This window comes from Cydia amplana, chromosome 23 (assembly GCF_948474715.1).
Source record: "Cydia amplana chromosome 23, ilCydAmpl1.1, whole genome shotgun sequence".
In the NCBI taxonomy this organism is placed as follows: Eukaryota; Metazoa; Arthropoda; class Insecta; order Lepidoptera; family Tortricidae; genus Cydia; species Cydia amplana.
The window spans coordinates 11,547,063-11,564,488 of NC_086091.1; the positions used below are offsets into that span (position 1 = coordinate 11,547,063).

The 17,426-nt window shown below is 42.1% G+C and overlaps 1 protein-coding gene across 1 annotated transcript in view; it reads left to right on the forward strand.

Moving 5' to 3' along the window:
• The window catches only part of LOC134658675 (RNA-binding protein 25), a 41,258-nt gene extending 24,047 nt beyond the window's left edge, over positions 1-17,211 (forward strand). The window contains exons 12-22 of the mRNA XM_063514329.1: positions 165-333; positions 401-565; positions 989-1,099; positions 1,597-1,694; positions 2,034-2,166; positions 4,980-5,066; positions 7,445-7,517; positions 10,475-10,561; positions 11,543-11,754; positions 12,180-12,335; positions 17,055-17,211. Coding sequence (XP_063370399.1) covers positions 165-333; positions 401-565; positions 989-1,099; positions 1,597-1,694; positions 2,034-2,166; positions 4,980-5,066; positions 7,445-7,517; positions 10,475-10,561; positions 11,543-11,754; positions 12,180-12,335; positions 17,055-17,153 — 1,390 coding nt within the window. The 3' untranslated portion in view covers positions 17,154-17,211. The remainder of the gene's footprint in view (positions 1-164; positions 334-400; positions 566-988; positions 1,100-1,596; positions 1,695-2,033; positions 2,167-4,979; positions 5,067-7,444; positions 7,518-10,474; positions 10,562-11,542; positions 11,755-12,179; positions 12,336-17,054) is intronic.
• Positions 17,212-17,426: the final 215 nt, after the last annotated feature.

Consider the following 17,426-nt stretch of genomic DNA (forward strand, 5'->3'; position numbering starts at 1 on the left):
TGCTTTACGCATTAGGGCGGTAAATTAGCACCATATTTGTTGTAAAATATTGTCGAATATGACTATCACAAAACGCATAGAGTTCTATCCATCCCTATGTTGCAGTGATTCTGTTTTTTCCTTTGATTGTCACGCGTTTACATTTGGTCGTCGTTAAATCGTAGGTTGCGGCTCTGGGAGGCGCGCGAGCGGCGCAAGCACGCCGAGTACGAGAAGGAGAAGGAGAGGGAACGATGCAAGGAGGAGGAGCGCGAGAGGGAGGCCAAGCGGCTCAAGGAGTTCCTGGAGGACTACGACGACGAGCGGCTCGACCACAAGTACTACCGCGGGAAGGTAGGAGGGGGCGGGGGGGGGGGGGCGACGTGTCGACGACAGTACTGACGTGCGCGCGTGTGTGCAGGAGCTGCAGCGGCGGCTGGGCGCGCGCGTGCGCGAGGCGGAGGCGGACGGGCGCGAGCGCGCGCGCGAGCAGGCCGAGCTGGCCGCGCTGCGCCGCGCCGTGTGGGGCGCGCGCCCCGCCGGCGACCCCGCCGCCGCCGCCGCCTACGCCGAGGCCAAGCGCGCGGTGAGTGCCGACCCTGTCCGCCCGGACCGAGGCGAGCGGGCCGAGCTGGCCTGTCCACACCGGACCGAGGCGAGCGGTGAGTGCCGACCCTGTCCACACCGGACCGAGGCGAGCGGGCCGAGCTGGCCGCGCCGAGGCCAAGCGAGCGGTAAGTGTAGGGGCCCGACACTGACACTGGACCTCAGCGAGGGGGCGCACGAGGGGTGCTGCGGCGACCGGGGGCACGAGGGCGGGAGGGGCCCGGTCGACGCCGGCGACGAAACAGAGGAACGAGACTCATTTGCGGCGCTACCTATTATTTATTAAGTGTGGAAAACGGGGTCCGGAGCGATCGATTTGAGCTTCCTCATTCTTGAATGGCGGGAAATAACTGAAACGATGAGATGATCGGTGTTAAAGTAGTGCGTTCCGTGTGTTCGGCAGGTGGACGAGCTGTACAGGCCGCGGCTGCTGGTGGACGTGTCGCTGCAGGCGCACCTGCAGCGCCAGCGCGAGGAGCAGCGCGCCAGGGAGCGCGAGGAGGCCAGGAAACAGGTACAACACGGACCGTTCTAACTAAACTGATCTGTTTATCTTTCTATTCGAGTACTTAAAATATTTGTTAGCCGGAATGATAAAATTATGAAAAAAATATGGAAAAAACTGGCCAAATGCGAGTCGGACTCGCGCACGGAGGGATCCGCACCATCAACAAAAAATAGAGCAAAACAAACAAAAAAAAACAAGCAAAAAAACGGTCACCCATCCAAGTACTGACCCCGCCCGACCTTGCTTAACTTCGGTCAAAAATCGCGTTTGTTGTACGGAAGCCCCGCTTAAATCTTTATTTTATTCTGTTTTTAGTATTTGTTGTTATAGCGGCAACAGAAATACATCATCTGTGAAAATTTCAACTGTCTAGCTATCACGATTCGTGAGATACAGTCTGGTGACGGACGGATGGACAGCGGAGTCTTAGTAATAGGGTCCCGTTTTTACCCTTTGGGTACGGAACCCTAAAAAATAGTGTTTCGCTCTGTTTGTCCCGTCAGGCGCGCGAGAAGGCGGAGCGCGAGCGGGAGCGCTACCTGCGCGCGGCCGCGACCCGCCAGCTGCCCACCGAGGCCGAGCCCATCGACTCCGACGACAGGTACTTACTGCAGAGTCTGCAGATAATACTACTATACACTGTTCATAGACAACAAAACAGATTATTCGTAAACAACTTCCTCATTTACAATATGTATTATAACGCCCCGCTCGGAACCCGAGTCTACGTTCAGATGCCGATAGATTTGAGCGACGCCTCGAGCGGGAGATTGAAAATTAGCAGTTTTAAACCGATCCGGCGAATCGTTCGACCGACGTCGGGACAATCTTCTGGTCGCGAGAATAATGCCGATTCTATCGGTACCTGTAGTAGAATAAGTCGGATAAAGTCCGGGAACCCATGTGTTAAGGATTAGTTACACGGTGAATGTCATTACAGCGGCGGCGGGCTCGACGCGGCGCTCGCGGGCTCCCCGGCCGGCTCCAGCACGCCGCCGCCGCCCGAGCCCGCGCCCGCGCCGCGCCGCCACAAGCACCACCACCACCACCACGACCACCACCACACCCCGCAGGTATACTATATGCACACGCGAGGCTCCGGCTAGAGGTGCCGCCCGAGCCCGCGCCCGCGCCGCGCCGCCACAAGCACCACCACCACCACCACGACCACCACCACACCCCGCAGGTATACTATATGCACACGCGTATACTATATCCTTTCACACAAACAAAGGACGTTTCAACATTCTGAATACTTACCGACGAGAATATTACTTATTATACTTTCTCCTGTTGGGTACAATTATTGTACACTAGCTGTTGCCCGCGACTTCGTACGCGTGGATTTGTATATTGGTGGTTATATATTCTACATTAGCTTAGAACATTATGCAGCAAAAGATAGCAGTAGGGACTGTTAATCATTTGTTAATTATTATAGGTACACAACCTGGCTACGAAGTTTCAAGCCCCTAACTGAGTAAAATTGTTCTCGATATAATCCCTCTGAAACCCCAGCATATTTTCAAGTCCATTATTTAGTAAAACCTACTACCTAACTACCTGCGACGTCCCACGGGTAAAGGTACCTTATGGCGGTTGGCGCCTACGCTATTATTAACGCCGCTCCAATACAATTGCGGTCCTATGTGACGTAAGCGCCAAGTGCCATAAGGTACCTTTTCCCTTGGAACGTCACCAAGGTCCTATTTACGAAGTTAGAAGTTCCTAGCTTTAAATACAATTTGAACTCTCTACCAACTTTCAACCCCTTCTTAAACCTTTTAGGGGATGAATTTGTAAAGAAGCTGAAATTACTTTTCATGTATTCTAATAATATGCCTTTATACAATGATTCAAGTCCCGCACTCAAATAAATGTTTGACCTCCATACAAAAAATTTCAACCCCTTTTTTACCAACTTGAGGGATGAATTTTCAAAAATGCCGAAATTGCTTTTCTTGTATTCTAATAATATGCCTTTATAGAAATATTCAAGTCCCGCACACAAAAACATGTTTGATGTCCATACAAATTTCAACCCCTATTTAATCCTTTTAAGGGATGAATTTTTAAAAACGCTGAAATCACTTTTCTTGTATTCTTATAATATGCCCTTATACAAAGAATCAAGTCCCGCACTAAAAAAAATATTTGATGTGCATACAAACTTTCAACCCCTTTTTCACCACCTTGGGGGATGAATTTTCAAAAACGCTGAAATTACTTTTCGTGTATTCTAATAATATGCCTTTATGCAAAGATTCAAGTTCCGCACCCAAAAGAATGTTTGATCTCCATACAAACTTTCAACTTCTATTTCCCACCTTGGGGGATGAATTTTCAATAACGCTGAAATCACTTTTCTTGTATTCTTATAATATGCCCTTATACAAAGATTCAAGTCCCGCACTCAAAAAAATATTTGATGTGCATACAAACTTTCAACCCCTTTTTCACCACCTTAGGGAATGAATTTTCAAAAACGCTGAAATTACTTTTCTTGTATTCTAATAATATTATGCCTTTTTACAAAGATTCAAGTCTCGCACTCAAAAACATGTTTGATCTCCATACAAATTTTCAACTCCTATTTCCAACCTTGGGGGATGAATTTTCAAAAACGCTGAAATTACTTTTTTTGTATTCTTATAATATGCCCTTATACAAAGATTCAAGCCCCGCACTCAAAAAAATATTTGATGTGCATACAAACTTTCAACCCCTTTTTCACCACCTTAGGGAATGAATTTTCAAAAACGCTGAAATTACTTTTCTTGTATTCTAATAATATGCCTTTTTACAAAGATTCAAGTCTCGCACTCAAAAACATGTTTGATCTCCATACAAATTTTCAACTCCTATTTCCAACCTTGGGGGATGAATTTTCAAAAACGCTGAAATTACTTTTTTTGTATTCTTATAATATGCCCTTATACAAAGATTCAAGCCCCGCACTCAAAAAAATATTTGATGTGCATACAAACTTTCAACCCCTTTTTCACCACCTTGGGGGATGAATTTTTAAAAACCCTGAAATTACTTTTCTTGTATTCTTATAATATGCCCTTATACAAAGATTCAAGTACCACACTCAAAAAAATATTTGATGTGCATACAAACTTTCAACCCCTTTTTCACCACCTTGGGGGATGAATTTTCAAAAACGCTGAAATTAGTTTTCTTTTCTTTTATTATAATACCTTTTTACGAAGTTTCAAGTTCCTAGCTTACAATAAAATTTGAACCCCAAGACAAACTTTCATCCCCTTTTTAACCCCCTTAAGGGTTGAATTCCCTAAAATGTCCCAATTACTTTTTTTGTAATCGGCTATTATGCCTTTCTAAGAAGTTTCAATTTCAAAGCATTTGTAATGGATTCAAACTTTCAACCCCTTTTTAACCCTGTTAGGGGATGAATTTTCAAAAATGCCGAAATTACTTTTCCTGTCTTATAATAATATCCCTGTATACAAAGTTTCAAATCCCGCGCTCGAAATTTTTTTTAATTTCCATACAAACTTTCAACCCCTTTTTCACCACCTTAGGGGATGAATTTTCCAAAACGCTGAAATTAGTATTCTTGTATTTTAATAATATATCTTTTTACGAACTTTCAAATTCGTAGCTCAAAATAAAACTTGTACCCCATACAACCTTTCATCCCCTTTTTAACCCCCTTAGGGGTTGAATTTTTCAAAATCGCTTCTTATCTCTTGTACACTTTATAAATGCAACCTGCTGTGCAAATTTCAACTTTCTAGCTTTTGTAGTTTCGGATCTGCGTTGATGAATCAGTCAGTCAGTCAGGACACTTGCATTTATATATATAGATGTGTACTGTTGTATACAGTTTGCGAGTTGTTGAATGCGTTGTTCCCCGCAGACGTCTGACGGCGGCACCACGCCGCCGCCGCCCGAGCACCTCGCGCCGCACGCACACCAGCACGCGCACGCACACCAACGCAGACACGTGAGGCTCACCTGTTTTATTATGTATACAATACGATCTACCTGTGCGTCTTCTATTACTAATCGTTTAAGAGTAAATTTGAATTGTTTCCAGTTCCATACGATTTGTGCGAGGTGATTTTTGTCACAATTTATTATTCAGAAATGATATACCTTAAAATATACATTTTAGCAGTGAATAATTGAAATCTTAAGGGTGTTCGATCTTCGATGCTTATAGATGTGATTCCCTAAGGAAATGCTTATGTATCATTGATATAGTATAAAGAACTGGATACCCAATCAGCCGCCAAAAATGGCCCCACAAAAGTGATGTCAAAACAGATCATGCATTACTTTTTCGTTTAGTCTTGTTTGAAACGCTCAAATGTGAAGTTGTCAACAATTACGAAATGTGCCGTTAAAATATGTAAAAATAACAATGATAAAACAAGGAAAAAGGATGGAATGTATTTCTTTCGGTTAGTTCTTTGGATAGCATTACATAATTTATGTAATCTGGTGGTAATTTTATGTTTTGAATAAATTAATTTGTTAGTACCAAAGAAGGGATGTCAAGGAACAAAATTCTATTGAGTCGATGTGAGGTCAATATTTTTTTATATTTTTATATGGAATTCATAAGAAATAATATTATGTTTAAATTGAAGATTTCCAAGAAAACCTATGTGACGTGCAAAGTGGACTGCTATTTAATTATAGCAAGAGATAGGGGTGATGCAGTTTTAAACAAGGCAAAACGGCACTTGTGTGTTTGGCCCATTTCCCTGTTTCCGACATATACACCACCAATAAGGGCTTACATCGACTAACTGTAAATGCTAAACCTGTCGGAACACAGTGACAACCACAGGATTTTTTTTATAAAGTATAGGTAGACTTTATAAAAAAAATCCAATCAGTATCTAAATGTCCCCGTGCACCCGTGCTATGAGTAAATGTAGATCTTAAATACACAGTTATTTAATAAGTAGAATTTATTTCAAGGAAATTAGTATTTAAAGACGTATACTTACGAATTAAAAATTTAATTTGTTTGAATTTGAACCACGAATTAATTTTATTTGAGCTCCCGATTAAATTAAATTTGTTTTATTTATTACTTCAATTTTAATATTTTCCTGTACAGTAATACATATTAAAGTGTACCAAAGTGACTCCATTCGTTCATTATTCTCGTTTGACGTTGTTTGACGTAAATACGTTACGTTTAGTGCCATCGGACTAAATTTTTTAACAGTGTTGGTACTTATGTTTGCAAATTTGACACTTAATGCTTACGACATTAAGCTCTTTTCTGTACGAAACATTTATCTTGACTCAAAATTTACGTAAGCGTTTTTATCATCAATGCAAATGGTGCGAAACGTCATTGGGATCCACATTTCTTGACGTTTTTGTTCTGCTTTGTGTGTCTATTTCTTTTATATTAAGTCAGTGTTATGTATTAAAACGTACCTACATACAGGGTGGATTTTCTTTTTGGGTCAGTGAGGGCAGCTACCAGATCCTGTGCTGCTACGAGAAAATGGTCTTAAAAGACCTTCCCTCGATTTCAAATTAATGAAGATTGGCTTTTACAGATTTTGGAAAAAACATACAGGTTGCGAGAAAAAGGTCATTTTTGACAAACTTTTTTTTTGATGCCAATCGATCCCATTTCTATTGCGGATCAAAAGCTTGTATGGAAGCAAAAAAAAATTTCCGGCTAGGAAAGCCACAAATCGAGGAAAACTTTTCCCATACAATTTGTATGAAAATGAAAACTTTTATTTTTCACATGATATTTTTGTATGCCAATCGATCCCATTCCTATCCAGTATCAATAGTTTCCTAGGGGTCAACTTACGCTAATGTACTAAAAAGCCACAAATTAATAAAAACTTTCTCCATACATTTGCTATGGAGATATTGGAGATAATGTGAAATTTGATTCACAATTTTCTACCTCGCCCATCAGTCCTACAGCAATGTCCTCATACAGTATTATGGTTCTTAAATGTAACAGGACTGATTGGCCAGATAGAAAACTGTGAATTAAATTTCATGTTTTCTCCATAGTAAATGTATGGAAAAAGTTTTCTTTAATTTGTGGCTTTTTAGTACATTACCGTAAGTTGACCCCAAAGAAACTATTGATACTGGATAGGAATGGGATCGATTGGCATCAAAAAAAAAGTTTGTCAAAAATGACCTTTTTCTCGCATCCTGTATGTTTTTTCCAAAATCTGTAAAAGCCAATCTTCATTAATTTGAAATCGAGGGAAGGTCTTATAAGACCATTTTCTTGTAGCAGCACGGGATCTGGTAGCTGCCCTCACTGACCCAAAAAGAAAATCCACCCTGTAGATGAACATGTACCGTGTGTCTGTGTCGCAGGGCGAGACGTCGGCGGGCAGCTCGCCGATCACCATCAGTTTCAAGTCCGGCCGCGACGCACAAGACGCACCTCGTAAGTATTACCTGAGAACTCGCGGTTCGTCAAAAAGATCAATTGAATGCAGTGCTACTTAGTCCGAGATGGGCATTTCGTAATTGAATCCTGATTCCACGATTACTTGAAATTACTTTTTAATCTGATTACCGATTCCCAGATTAGGTACTTTGTAATGTAACAATACCGAATTACTAAGTACAATTCCATTTGAGGAATCAGGAATCAATTTCTCGAATATTACAATTACTTACTAGTAATTGGAATCATGTCGATTCTTCATTACAGGAATGCATTACTTGATTCCTTTCAGATTACATTTCGTACTACTACTATCAAAAGTACATTTCGATAGTAGATATAAAGTGTCATTCAAAAGAACTTGCTAACTATGTAAACAAAAGTTACTAGTAAATTGACATTCAGTGTCAATTTTAGTATGGCGGTTTGTTTACATAGTTAGCAAGTTCTATTGAATGACACTTTAGATGTTGTTGACTTACTAGGATGCATCTATATCTTATTTGAAACACGTGCGCAGATTTCGAAAATGATGACCATGACCTATAAAATGACACCCATGACGACTTTTATGACATACTGCATGGCCGCCATCTTGGAATCCAAAATAGTCATCATTTTTTAAATTTGCGCCCCCTAAAACATATAAAACGACATCCATGACGACTTTTATGACATAGTGCATGGCCGCCATCTTGGATTCCAAAATAGTCATCATTTTCGAAATCTGAGCCCCCTATAACCTATAAAACGACATCCATGACGACTGTTATGACATACTGCATGGCAGCCATGTTGGAATTCAAAATTGTCATCATTTTCGAAATCTGCGCCCCCTAAAACCTATAAAACGACATCCATGACGACTTTTATGACATAGTGCTTGGCCGACATTTTGGAATCCAAAATGGTCATAATTTTCGAAATCTGCGCCCTCCAAAATCTATAAAACGACACCCATGACGACTTTTATGACACAGTGCATGGCCGCCATCTTGGATTCCAAAATAGTCATCATTTTCGAAATCTGCGCCCCCTATAATCTATAAAACGACATCCATGACGACTTTTATAAAATACTGCATGGCCGCCATCTTGGAATCCAAAATGGTCATCATTTTCGAAATCTGCGCCCCCTAAAACCTATAAAACGACATCCATGACGACTTTTATGACATACTGCATGGCCGTCATTTTAGATTCCAAAATGGTCATCATTTTCGAAATCGGGGCCCCCTAAAACCTATAAAACGACATCCATGACGACTTTTATGACATAGTGCATGGCCGCAATCTTGGATTCCAAAATAGTCATCATTTTCGAAATCTGAGCCCCCTATAACCTATAAAACGACATCCATGACGACTTTTATGACATACTGCATGGCCGCCATCTTGGAATCTAAAATGGTCATCATTTTCGAAATCTGTGCCCCCTAAAACATATAAAACGACATCCATGACGACTTTTATGACATAGTGCATGGCCGCCATTTTGGAATCCAAAACGGTCATCATTTTCGAAATCTGCGCCCCCCAAAACCTATAAAACGACATCCATGACTACTTTAATGACATACTGCATGGCCGCCATTTTGGAATCCAAAATGGTCATCATTTTCGGAATCTGCGCCCCCTAATACCTATAAAACGACATCCATGACGACTTTTATGACATACTGGATGGCCGCCATCTTGGAATCCAAAATGGTCATCATTTTCGAAATCTGCGCCTCCTAAAACCTATAAAACGATATCCATGACGACTTTTATGACGTACTGCATGGAGTGCATGGCCGCCATTTTGGAATCCAAAATGATCATCATTTTCGAAATCTGCGCCCCCTAAAACCTATAAAATGATATCCATTACGATTTAATGACAGTATATGGCCGCCATCTTGGATTCCAAAATTGTCATAATTTTCAAAAAAAATCTTTAAAAAAACAATATTATAAATGTGTAAACCGAGCACTTTCATTTGATACCAAACTCGACCATACTTTCTTGCAATTAAAATGACCAGAATAGCAAGACCCCTCACAAATGGCTTTTTAGCATTTTAAGCTCTTCTAGCTCAATAACCTCTTGTTCAAGCCAGCTCAAAATTTAATGACTAAAATATAATGCCCTCGACTATACGTTCACCCAATTTCATTTAAATTAGAACAAATTTACTTAAGTTATTGAGTATCAAACTATCCTCTGAAAGTTCAGCTTAAAAACATTGAAATGCCGGGACGTGCCCCTAGCCAGCCGTGTGTTCAAAGTCGAATGTAAGAACTTCGCTTCGCTTCGCTCGCTCGTTCGACTAGTACGTCGCGCGCGTATTGAGGATCAAGGGCGGGACGTCCTTCGGCCCCGAGTCGCAATCTGTAAAGCTTTGGATTTCTCCGAAAACGGTGCCGTCATATGACGGCCGTCATATAGCGGCCGCAAAAGACGGCCGTCTTTACGGTGGCGACATGTGGAAAGTACCACGGCGTCATAACACACCGTCAGCCACCAAGGTCAAAGCGGCAAATTTGAAAAATGTAGGCGCGATGGGATAACGTCCCATAGAAAATTTGAATTTCGCGCCTTTTCCTACTGACAAGATTTGCTCGATCATCTATAATTTACTTGGAGGATGAAATATCATCAGAAGAGGAAAATAATCGTAGTACGGAATCATTTATTCAAATCTCTATCTATAAACTATCTAATAAAACGTTCACGAAACTATCGACACCGTCATGACGGCCGTCATCTTACGTTACGTTGACAATCAACGTAACGTAACGCCGTCTAGGAAACCGCGCCATCTCGTTTACCTAGACAACGTTCTAGTGACGTCAGTCAACGCTATATAGCGGCCGTAATATGACGGCACCGTTTTCGGAGGAATCCAAAGCTTAAATGTCTGTAGATCTGTGATATGTTTGATGTAACGTTATCTCTCTCGTTCCGGCAGCGGCGGAGAGCGGGTCGGGGGGGCTGCGCCGCGTGCACGCCGCCTTCGCGCACGACGACGACGACCCCGAGCCGCCGCACCACCGCGGTACCCGCGCACTACACACTACACTACACACTACCATAATACACTACATGGAGTGCTCACTCCATACATCAGTTTTACTACCAGACTATTAGCATCTAGCATCGAGTAGCGGAACTATCAGTACTGCTACTTGACAATCGATGTAGCACCGACCGGAAAGTCTTATGCTGTTGAGATAAGACTTTCCGGTCGGTGCTACATCGATTGTCGAGTAGCAGTACCGATAGTTCCGCTACTCGATGCTAAATGTAGACACTTATTTAATCGTATGGCATGCATGATTAGGCAATCAGAGTACTGCTTTGAGGTTACTAAGCCAGGCAAATACGTCGGGTGTCAGGGCATCCAGATCCTCAGCTGGGCCAGGATAGGAGTGAAGAGGGCAGCGCCGTAATATGTGCTCAGTGGTTTGTTCTTCTTCGCCGCATTCGCAGAGGGGAGATTCCTTCCAGCCCCACTTATGTTGGAAATAATTACAGCGGCCGTGACTTGTTCTCATCCTATTTAGACGGCACCAGATCTTACGAGGTAGGTGAAACCCTTTTGGTTTTCTCGTCGGGTCTGAAAGATAGGGTGTGTCTTTACCAGTCGTAGCAGTAGACCAGTCAGCTTTCCACCTATCCGAGATGTTGAAGTTGCTTAGGCCTGGCGCTATAGCACAGGGTGGGTTTCGAGAAATCAAACGTTGTGGGGGAGGGTGGCAGAACTCTTGATGTACTGGTAGCGTTGGGTTTTTCAAAATCTTCTCCACTTCTCTATTCAAAGCCTGAGCGCGTCGGAGATGAGGCGGGGCTACATGGCTTAGTACCGGCAGCCAGTAGACACTGAAATTAATAGTCTGAACTGATGTATGGAGTGAGCGCTCTTGTCTTACTATATTTCTCTATGACACAACACACACGTCGCCACATCCACTCCACAAACTACCGCTCCCGTCATTCATCGCCACGTTTAATCTCACCCGATACGATTGTTTTCCAGGGAAAGACAAAAAAGACAAGGAGAAGAGCAAAAAGGGTGAGAAAGAGAAGGAGAAGGAGAAGGCGGGCGGGGAGGGGAGGGAGGGGCGGGAGGGGCGGGAGGGGGAGGACAAGGCGTCCGCCGAGGAGAAGCGGAAACACATCAAGAGCCTCATCGACAAGATCCCCACGCAGAAGGAGCAGCTGTTCCAGTACAAGCTGGACACGGCGCAGGTACCCACTCTACCGGGGACTCGGATATACTACCTGTAGCAGGGGCGCTCACGAGGAATATACGCTGATCCGAGCGTATATTACTCGTGCTTAGCGTCCTTATTATACGAGTACAGCGTCTTCAATAACAAAACTGCATGCCTTTTTATTACAATTCATGAATCAATTAGAATTTTTAGTTATTTTATCATAAGATTATGACTTTAGATTAAGTTATGACGTTCTACGTTAAACTTTACCGACTGAATTTGATTTCTCAATACGTCCATTTCACAAACTGATTCTGACCTAGTTTGCTTTTACAAATGTTTTTACGTTAAACTTAACATATTGAAAATTATTTTTCTGATATGATTTTAGAAGTTGAATTCCGTTTTTAGTTTAACTCGTATCTTATTCATAACCATTATAATTGTCGTTTCCAGATCGACAACGTGCTGATGGAGAAGAAGATCCGTCCGTGGATCAACAAGAAGATCATCGAGTACATCGGCGAGCCCGAGCCCACACTAGTCGACTTCATCTGCAGCAAGGTGTTGGCCGGCGCCGCGCCGCACCGCATACTGGACGACGTGCAGATGGTTAGTGGTTCCGTAGTGTAGGTCCCACCGAGGGGCACACGAGCCCACACTAGTCGACTTCATCTGCAGCAAGGTGTTGGCCGGCGCCGCGCCGCACCGCATACTGGACGACGTGCAGATGGTTAGTGGTTCCGTAGTGTAGGTCCCACCGAGGGGCACACGAGCCCACACTAGTCGACTTCATCTGCAGCAAGGTGTTGGCCGGCGCCGCGCCGCACCGCATACTGGACGACGTGCAGATGGTTAGTGGTTCCGTAGTGTAGGTCCCACCGAGGGGCACACGAGCCCACACTAGTCGACTTCATCTGCAGCAAGGTGTTGGCCGGCGCCGCGCCGCACCGCATACTGGACGACGTGCAGATGGTTAGTGGTTCCGTAGTGTAGGTCCCACCGAGGGGCACACGAGCCCACACTAGTCGACTTCATCTGCAGCAAGGTGTTGGCCGGCGCCGCGCCGCACCGCATACTGGACGACGTGCAGATGGTTAGTGGTTCCGTAGTGTAGGTCCCACCGAGGGGCACACGAGCCCACACTAGTCGACTTCATCTGCAGCAAGGTGTTGGCCGGCGCCGCGCCGCACCGCATACTGGACGACGTGCAGATGGTTAGTGGTTCCGTAGTGTAGGTCCCACCGAGGGGCACACGAGCCCACACTAGTCGACTTCATCTGCAGCAAGGTGTTGGCCGGCGCCGCGCCGCACCGCATACTGGACGACGTGCAGATGGTTAGTGGTTCCGTAGTGTAGGTCCCACCGAGGGGCACACGAGCCCACACTAGTCGACTTCATCTGCAGCAAGGTGTTGGCCGGCGCCGCGCCGCACCGCATACTGGACGACGTGCAGATGGTTAGTGGTTCCGTAGTGTAGGTCCCACCGAGGGGCACATCAAACATCAAACATCAACATTTATTCAGCAAATAGGCCACAAGGGCACTTTTACACGTCAACATGGAATTTACATACAGCAAAAAAAAAAACACATCTACAATTATAAAATACAACTTTCTAAGCCGCAAATATAAAATCAAACTAAAGTATTACATAGAGATGTATAAAATCTCTAAATGTCGAATTACAAAAAAAAAAAAAAAAACGCTATAACAATAGTATTGAAAAAAAAAAGAACACAAAGATACAAAACTATAATCTAAAATTATTTAGAGATGTAAATGTCTCTAAGTGTCATCATAACTAAAAGATTACAATATATAGTAGTTAATCAAATTATCCTTAGAGATGTATAGGGTCTCCAAGAGTCAAAATCCTGTATACCCAGTGAACGCATATAAACCATGGAAGTATTCTGTCCGCTCAATTATGACCCAACGTAAAGTATTCGATTGTAGGCGGTGCTTACAGAGTGTTCGATTGGCAACTTCAGTGCGGCCGAGATGACAGTCAGTGACGGATGGCTAAATTGGTTTATAAAAACTACGTTTTTTTGTAATTAAAAATGTCTTCATGTGTCGTGAAGTGGTGCAGAAGTTGTTTTAGTTCATATCAAGGACAGTGGAATCACTTTTCACTTGTAGTAAACAGATAACTTCAGTAAAATTTCGAATAAACATGACGACATTTTTTCAATACTACCGTGCAAAGCTAAAACGTAACAACTGCATACGACTTTCATAACAACATACGACTTTTTAAATTGCGAGGATAATAGGGATGGTTTTATGCCAAATGAAGTAGACTATTTTATTAACTTATGATTGGTTTAGGTATTTTCTATATACAGTAGAATCCGCTTATAATGACATTGAAGGGAAGTAACAAACATGTCATACTAAGCGGATGTCATATAAAGCATAGTTGATAAACTTTTTATTTTATTTTTTCCAAATTAATCTCAAACAATTTTGTGAGAGATGAGTTTTATTAACCTTATACCAATTATCAACTTTCACCGAGAGTAAAAACTAAAACAATTTAAACGCCACAGACGTCCTCGCAGGGAAAGATGTGGGGCCGGCCACGAAAACCAGCGAATTTGTCAGTATAACCGGACATAATTCCATAAAAATAGTATTTATAGGTCGAAGTTATCTTATCCGACTTTGTCACAAAGAATTTCATATGAAAACCAAACTTCGCACAGTAATTGCGTCATAGTAAGCGTTGGTCAGTATAAGCGGAGTCATAATAAACGGATTCCACTGTAATTATAAATGTAGTAATAAATTCCTTCTTACAGATTTGTATTTTCCTTTTTTATTTCATGAGATGGAGCTATAAAAAAACTACCTAGTTATTTCAAATTAATAATCAAATTTGGTATTGTCATTTTACATTACTTTCCATTCAAATTCCCACAATATGCTATTCGCAGAGAACTATGGAAAAAAGCTGTCGAATTAGAGAGACATGAAATTGAGTGGATGCCTGGCAAGATATATAATGTTCTATTCATGAGACAACCCGTGAGATAATCATATCCGGTCTCCTATATGTAGATACATTTTTTTCTATCACGCTTTCACTGAATTAATTTAACAAATACACACATTATCTCAAAATGTTGATCATTTTAATCCACCCTCTACTGTCACATATATGTAGGTTCTCTCTCAAGCCATTTCCGTCAGTAGAAAAGAGCGGCGAATTTAGAAAATGTAAGCGCGCGAACGGTTATGGTCCCATACAAAATTGTAATTATGCGCCTTTTTCTACTGACAAACTTGCTTGACCGGCTATATACATATAAAATATTTCCATTGGAACTGAAAGTGGGGATTTATTGTGACTCCGCCTGTTCAAATGTTTTTGACCCGATTCGTGTACCTACCCATGTAAATTTTGCAGGCTGTATAGCCTGTCCGATTTCTAAGATCAAGTTCGCCATACATTTACTATGGCGTACTTGATCTTAGAAAAACGGACAGACTATACCAGTACGGCTACCATCAGTTTGGCACTGACAAACGCCGTCGGGAACGTAATTTACTTTCTATACATCTCGCTCGTACTCGCATATTAGTGCAAACGTTAAAAATTACGTTCTCGATAGCGTAAATGTCAGTTTTGACACTGTCAGTGACTCATGGTACGGGCTCTGAACGTGACTTCGCACTGCCATACAGATTGATAATAAAATATACAAAATACTTATTATAGCGGAATACATTTATACAACAATGAATATTTAATTATGTTGAGTTAGTCTGTCATTTAATTTCATATCAACATTTTAACTAAGTAGTTATCTTTTAATCTGCATTAAATTATTATACGTGAATTATTTGACTGGTTCTTCAATGTATGGCATAAACCTATCCCTGTCCAAGTCATATTCTAATCAAATATGAACCGCGAACTCTCAGCGGCCAGTACGTACAGCAAGAAGGTTATTAGCGGATTAATGTCGCTGATTGGTAGTTATTGACATTATATGCATTTCATCTACACTTAGCTGTGTACGTTAGTGTAATAGAGACAGGCTCTGTAAACGTATCGTCTTATTTAAATGTAGGCGTAATTGTGTATGTGTGCTAATTTGGCCCGAGAATTTGAACGGTAATGTTCCCAAAGGCGGTTTCCAGTTATATGCTTTCACTGTGTATACCTAATTAAAACATTCATTAAGTAAGAAAATGACAATAAAAATAAAATAGCATACGAGAACCGAATGATGTGTGTCTGTGTCCATGTAATTATCCTCAAAAATAGAGTAACTAAATATAATAGCTCGTGTTAGCTTAAATAGACCAGTCTCCACAAACAGCACCCGTTCACGAGTACGACGCGTATCTCAGCCATCGCCTCTCTCAACCTTCATTCGGGAAAGTGGCGACCCGATCAACAACGCCACCGTAAGCAAAGACTTTTAAGCGAGCATGACATATTCAAGCTGCCGGGCCATATTAATATTTAAATTGTAATAACGTATAACTGTGAGACACAACATTTTGTTCTTGTATGTTACATAAAAAAACGGTAAATCTTCACATAATTACCAAGCTAAATGCCCTATATTGACTTAGAGATGTATAGGTCTCTAAGTGTCGGAATCATTAAAAATATAAGTATGTACAAATAAAATAAAAATAAAATTAAAACTAAAACTTAGAGATGTATAAGGTCTCCAAGTGTCAAAAATTAAAATTAAATTAAGCAATATAAACAATATAATTAATCGAGAACATGATGGTCTCATGTGTCAATTCTACTGGACACTAGCATGATTAATTTACAATGAAAAGAAAAAAAAGAAAACAATACATATTTATTTAACTCTTATTATACTATCGAAATCAAGCTGCCGGCTTAAAGGCATCTCTATCATCTATAAAATCATTTACAGTGTAGTACGCCTTACTCAACAAGGAGCGCTTAATGTGTGACTTAAATTTGTTAAGTGGTAAATTCGCTATATCAGTGGGAACTTTGTTATAAAAACGTGTACAGTTCCCGACGAAAGACGTACTAACCTTACGGAGGCGGTGGGCGGGCACAGCAAGTTTACGAGCCCACACTAGTCGACTTCATATATAATACTCTGACTTTGCAATAGATGGCACTAAGATTTGCCTAACTTCATCCTGCTCAGTAACGCCATCTAGTTTATTAGTAAGTAACTAAAAGTACCGGCGACGATAATAGTTTTTAAGTGAGGTTAAAACCAGACTATGAAGAGAGCACTCTATGTCTTCTTAATTCTCTTTGGCATAATATAGATTATAGATATAGACAGTGATAACAGATAATTTGTTATGTGGCAGGTGCTGGACGAGGAGGCGGAGGTGTTCGTGGTGAAGATGTGGCGGCTGCTCATCTACGAGCTGGAGGCCAAGCGCGCCGGCCTCACGCACAACAAGTGACCCGAGGCCGGGCGCGCCGGCCTCGCGCACAACAAGCGACCCGAGGCCCACGCGCGACCCGAGCGGGGGGCTTAGAGGGAGGAGGGGCCGGGTTAGATTATAAACTCTAGAATGGTATTATATTAGTCCCTTAACCCCCAGTGCCCGGCTGTAGACGGCTGCGGGGACACGCGCCCGGTCCCTGCGCACGATACAATAGTTAACGGACTAATATATATTTCGTACCAGTTCTGGAACGGCGATGCCGAGAACGGGCAATGTTTTATTTGACCT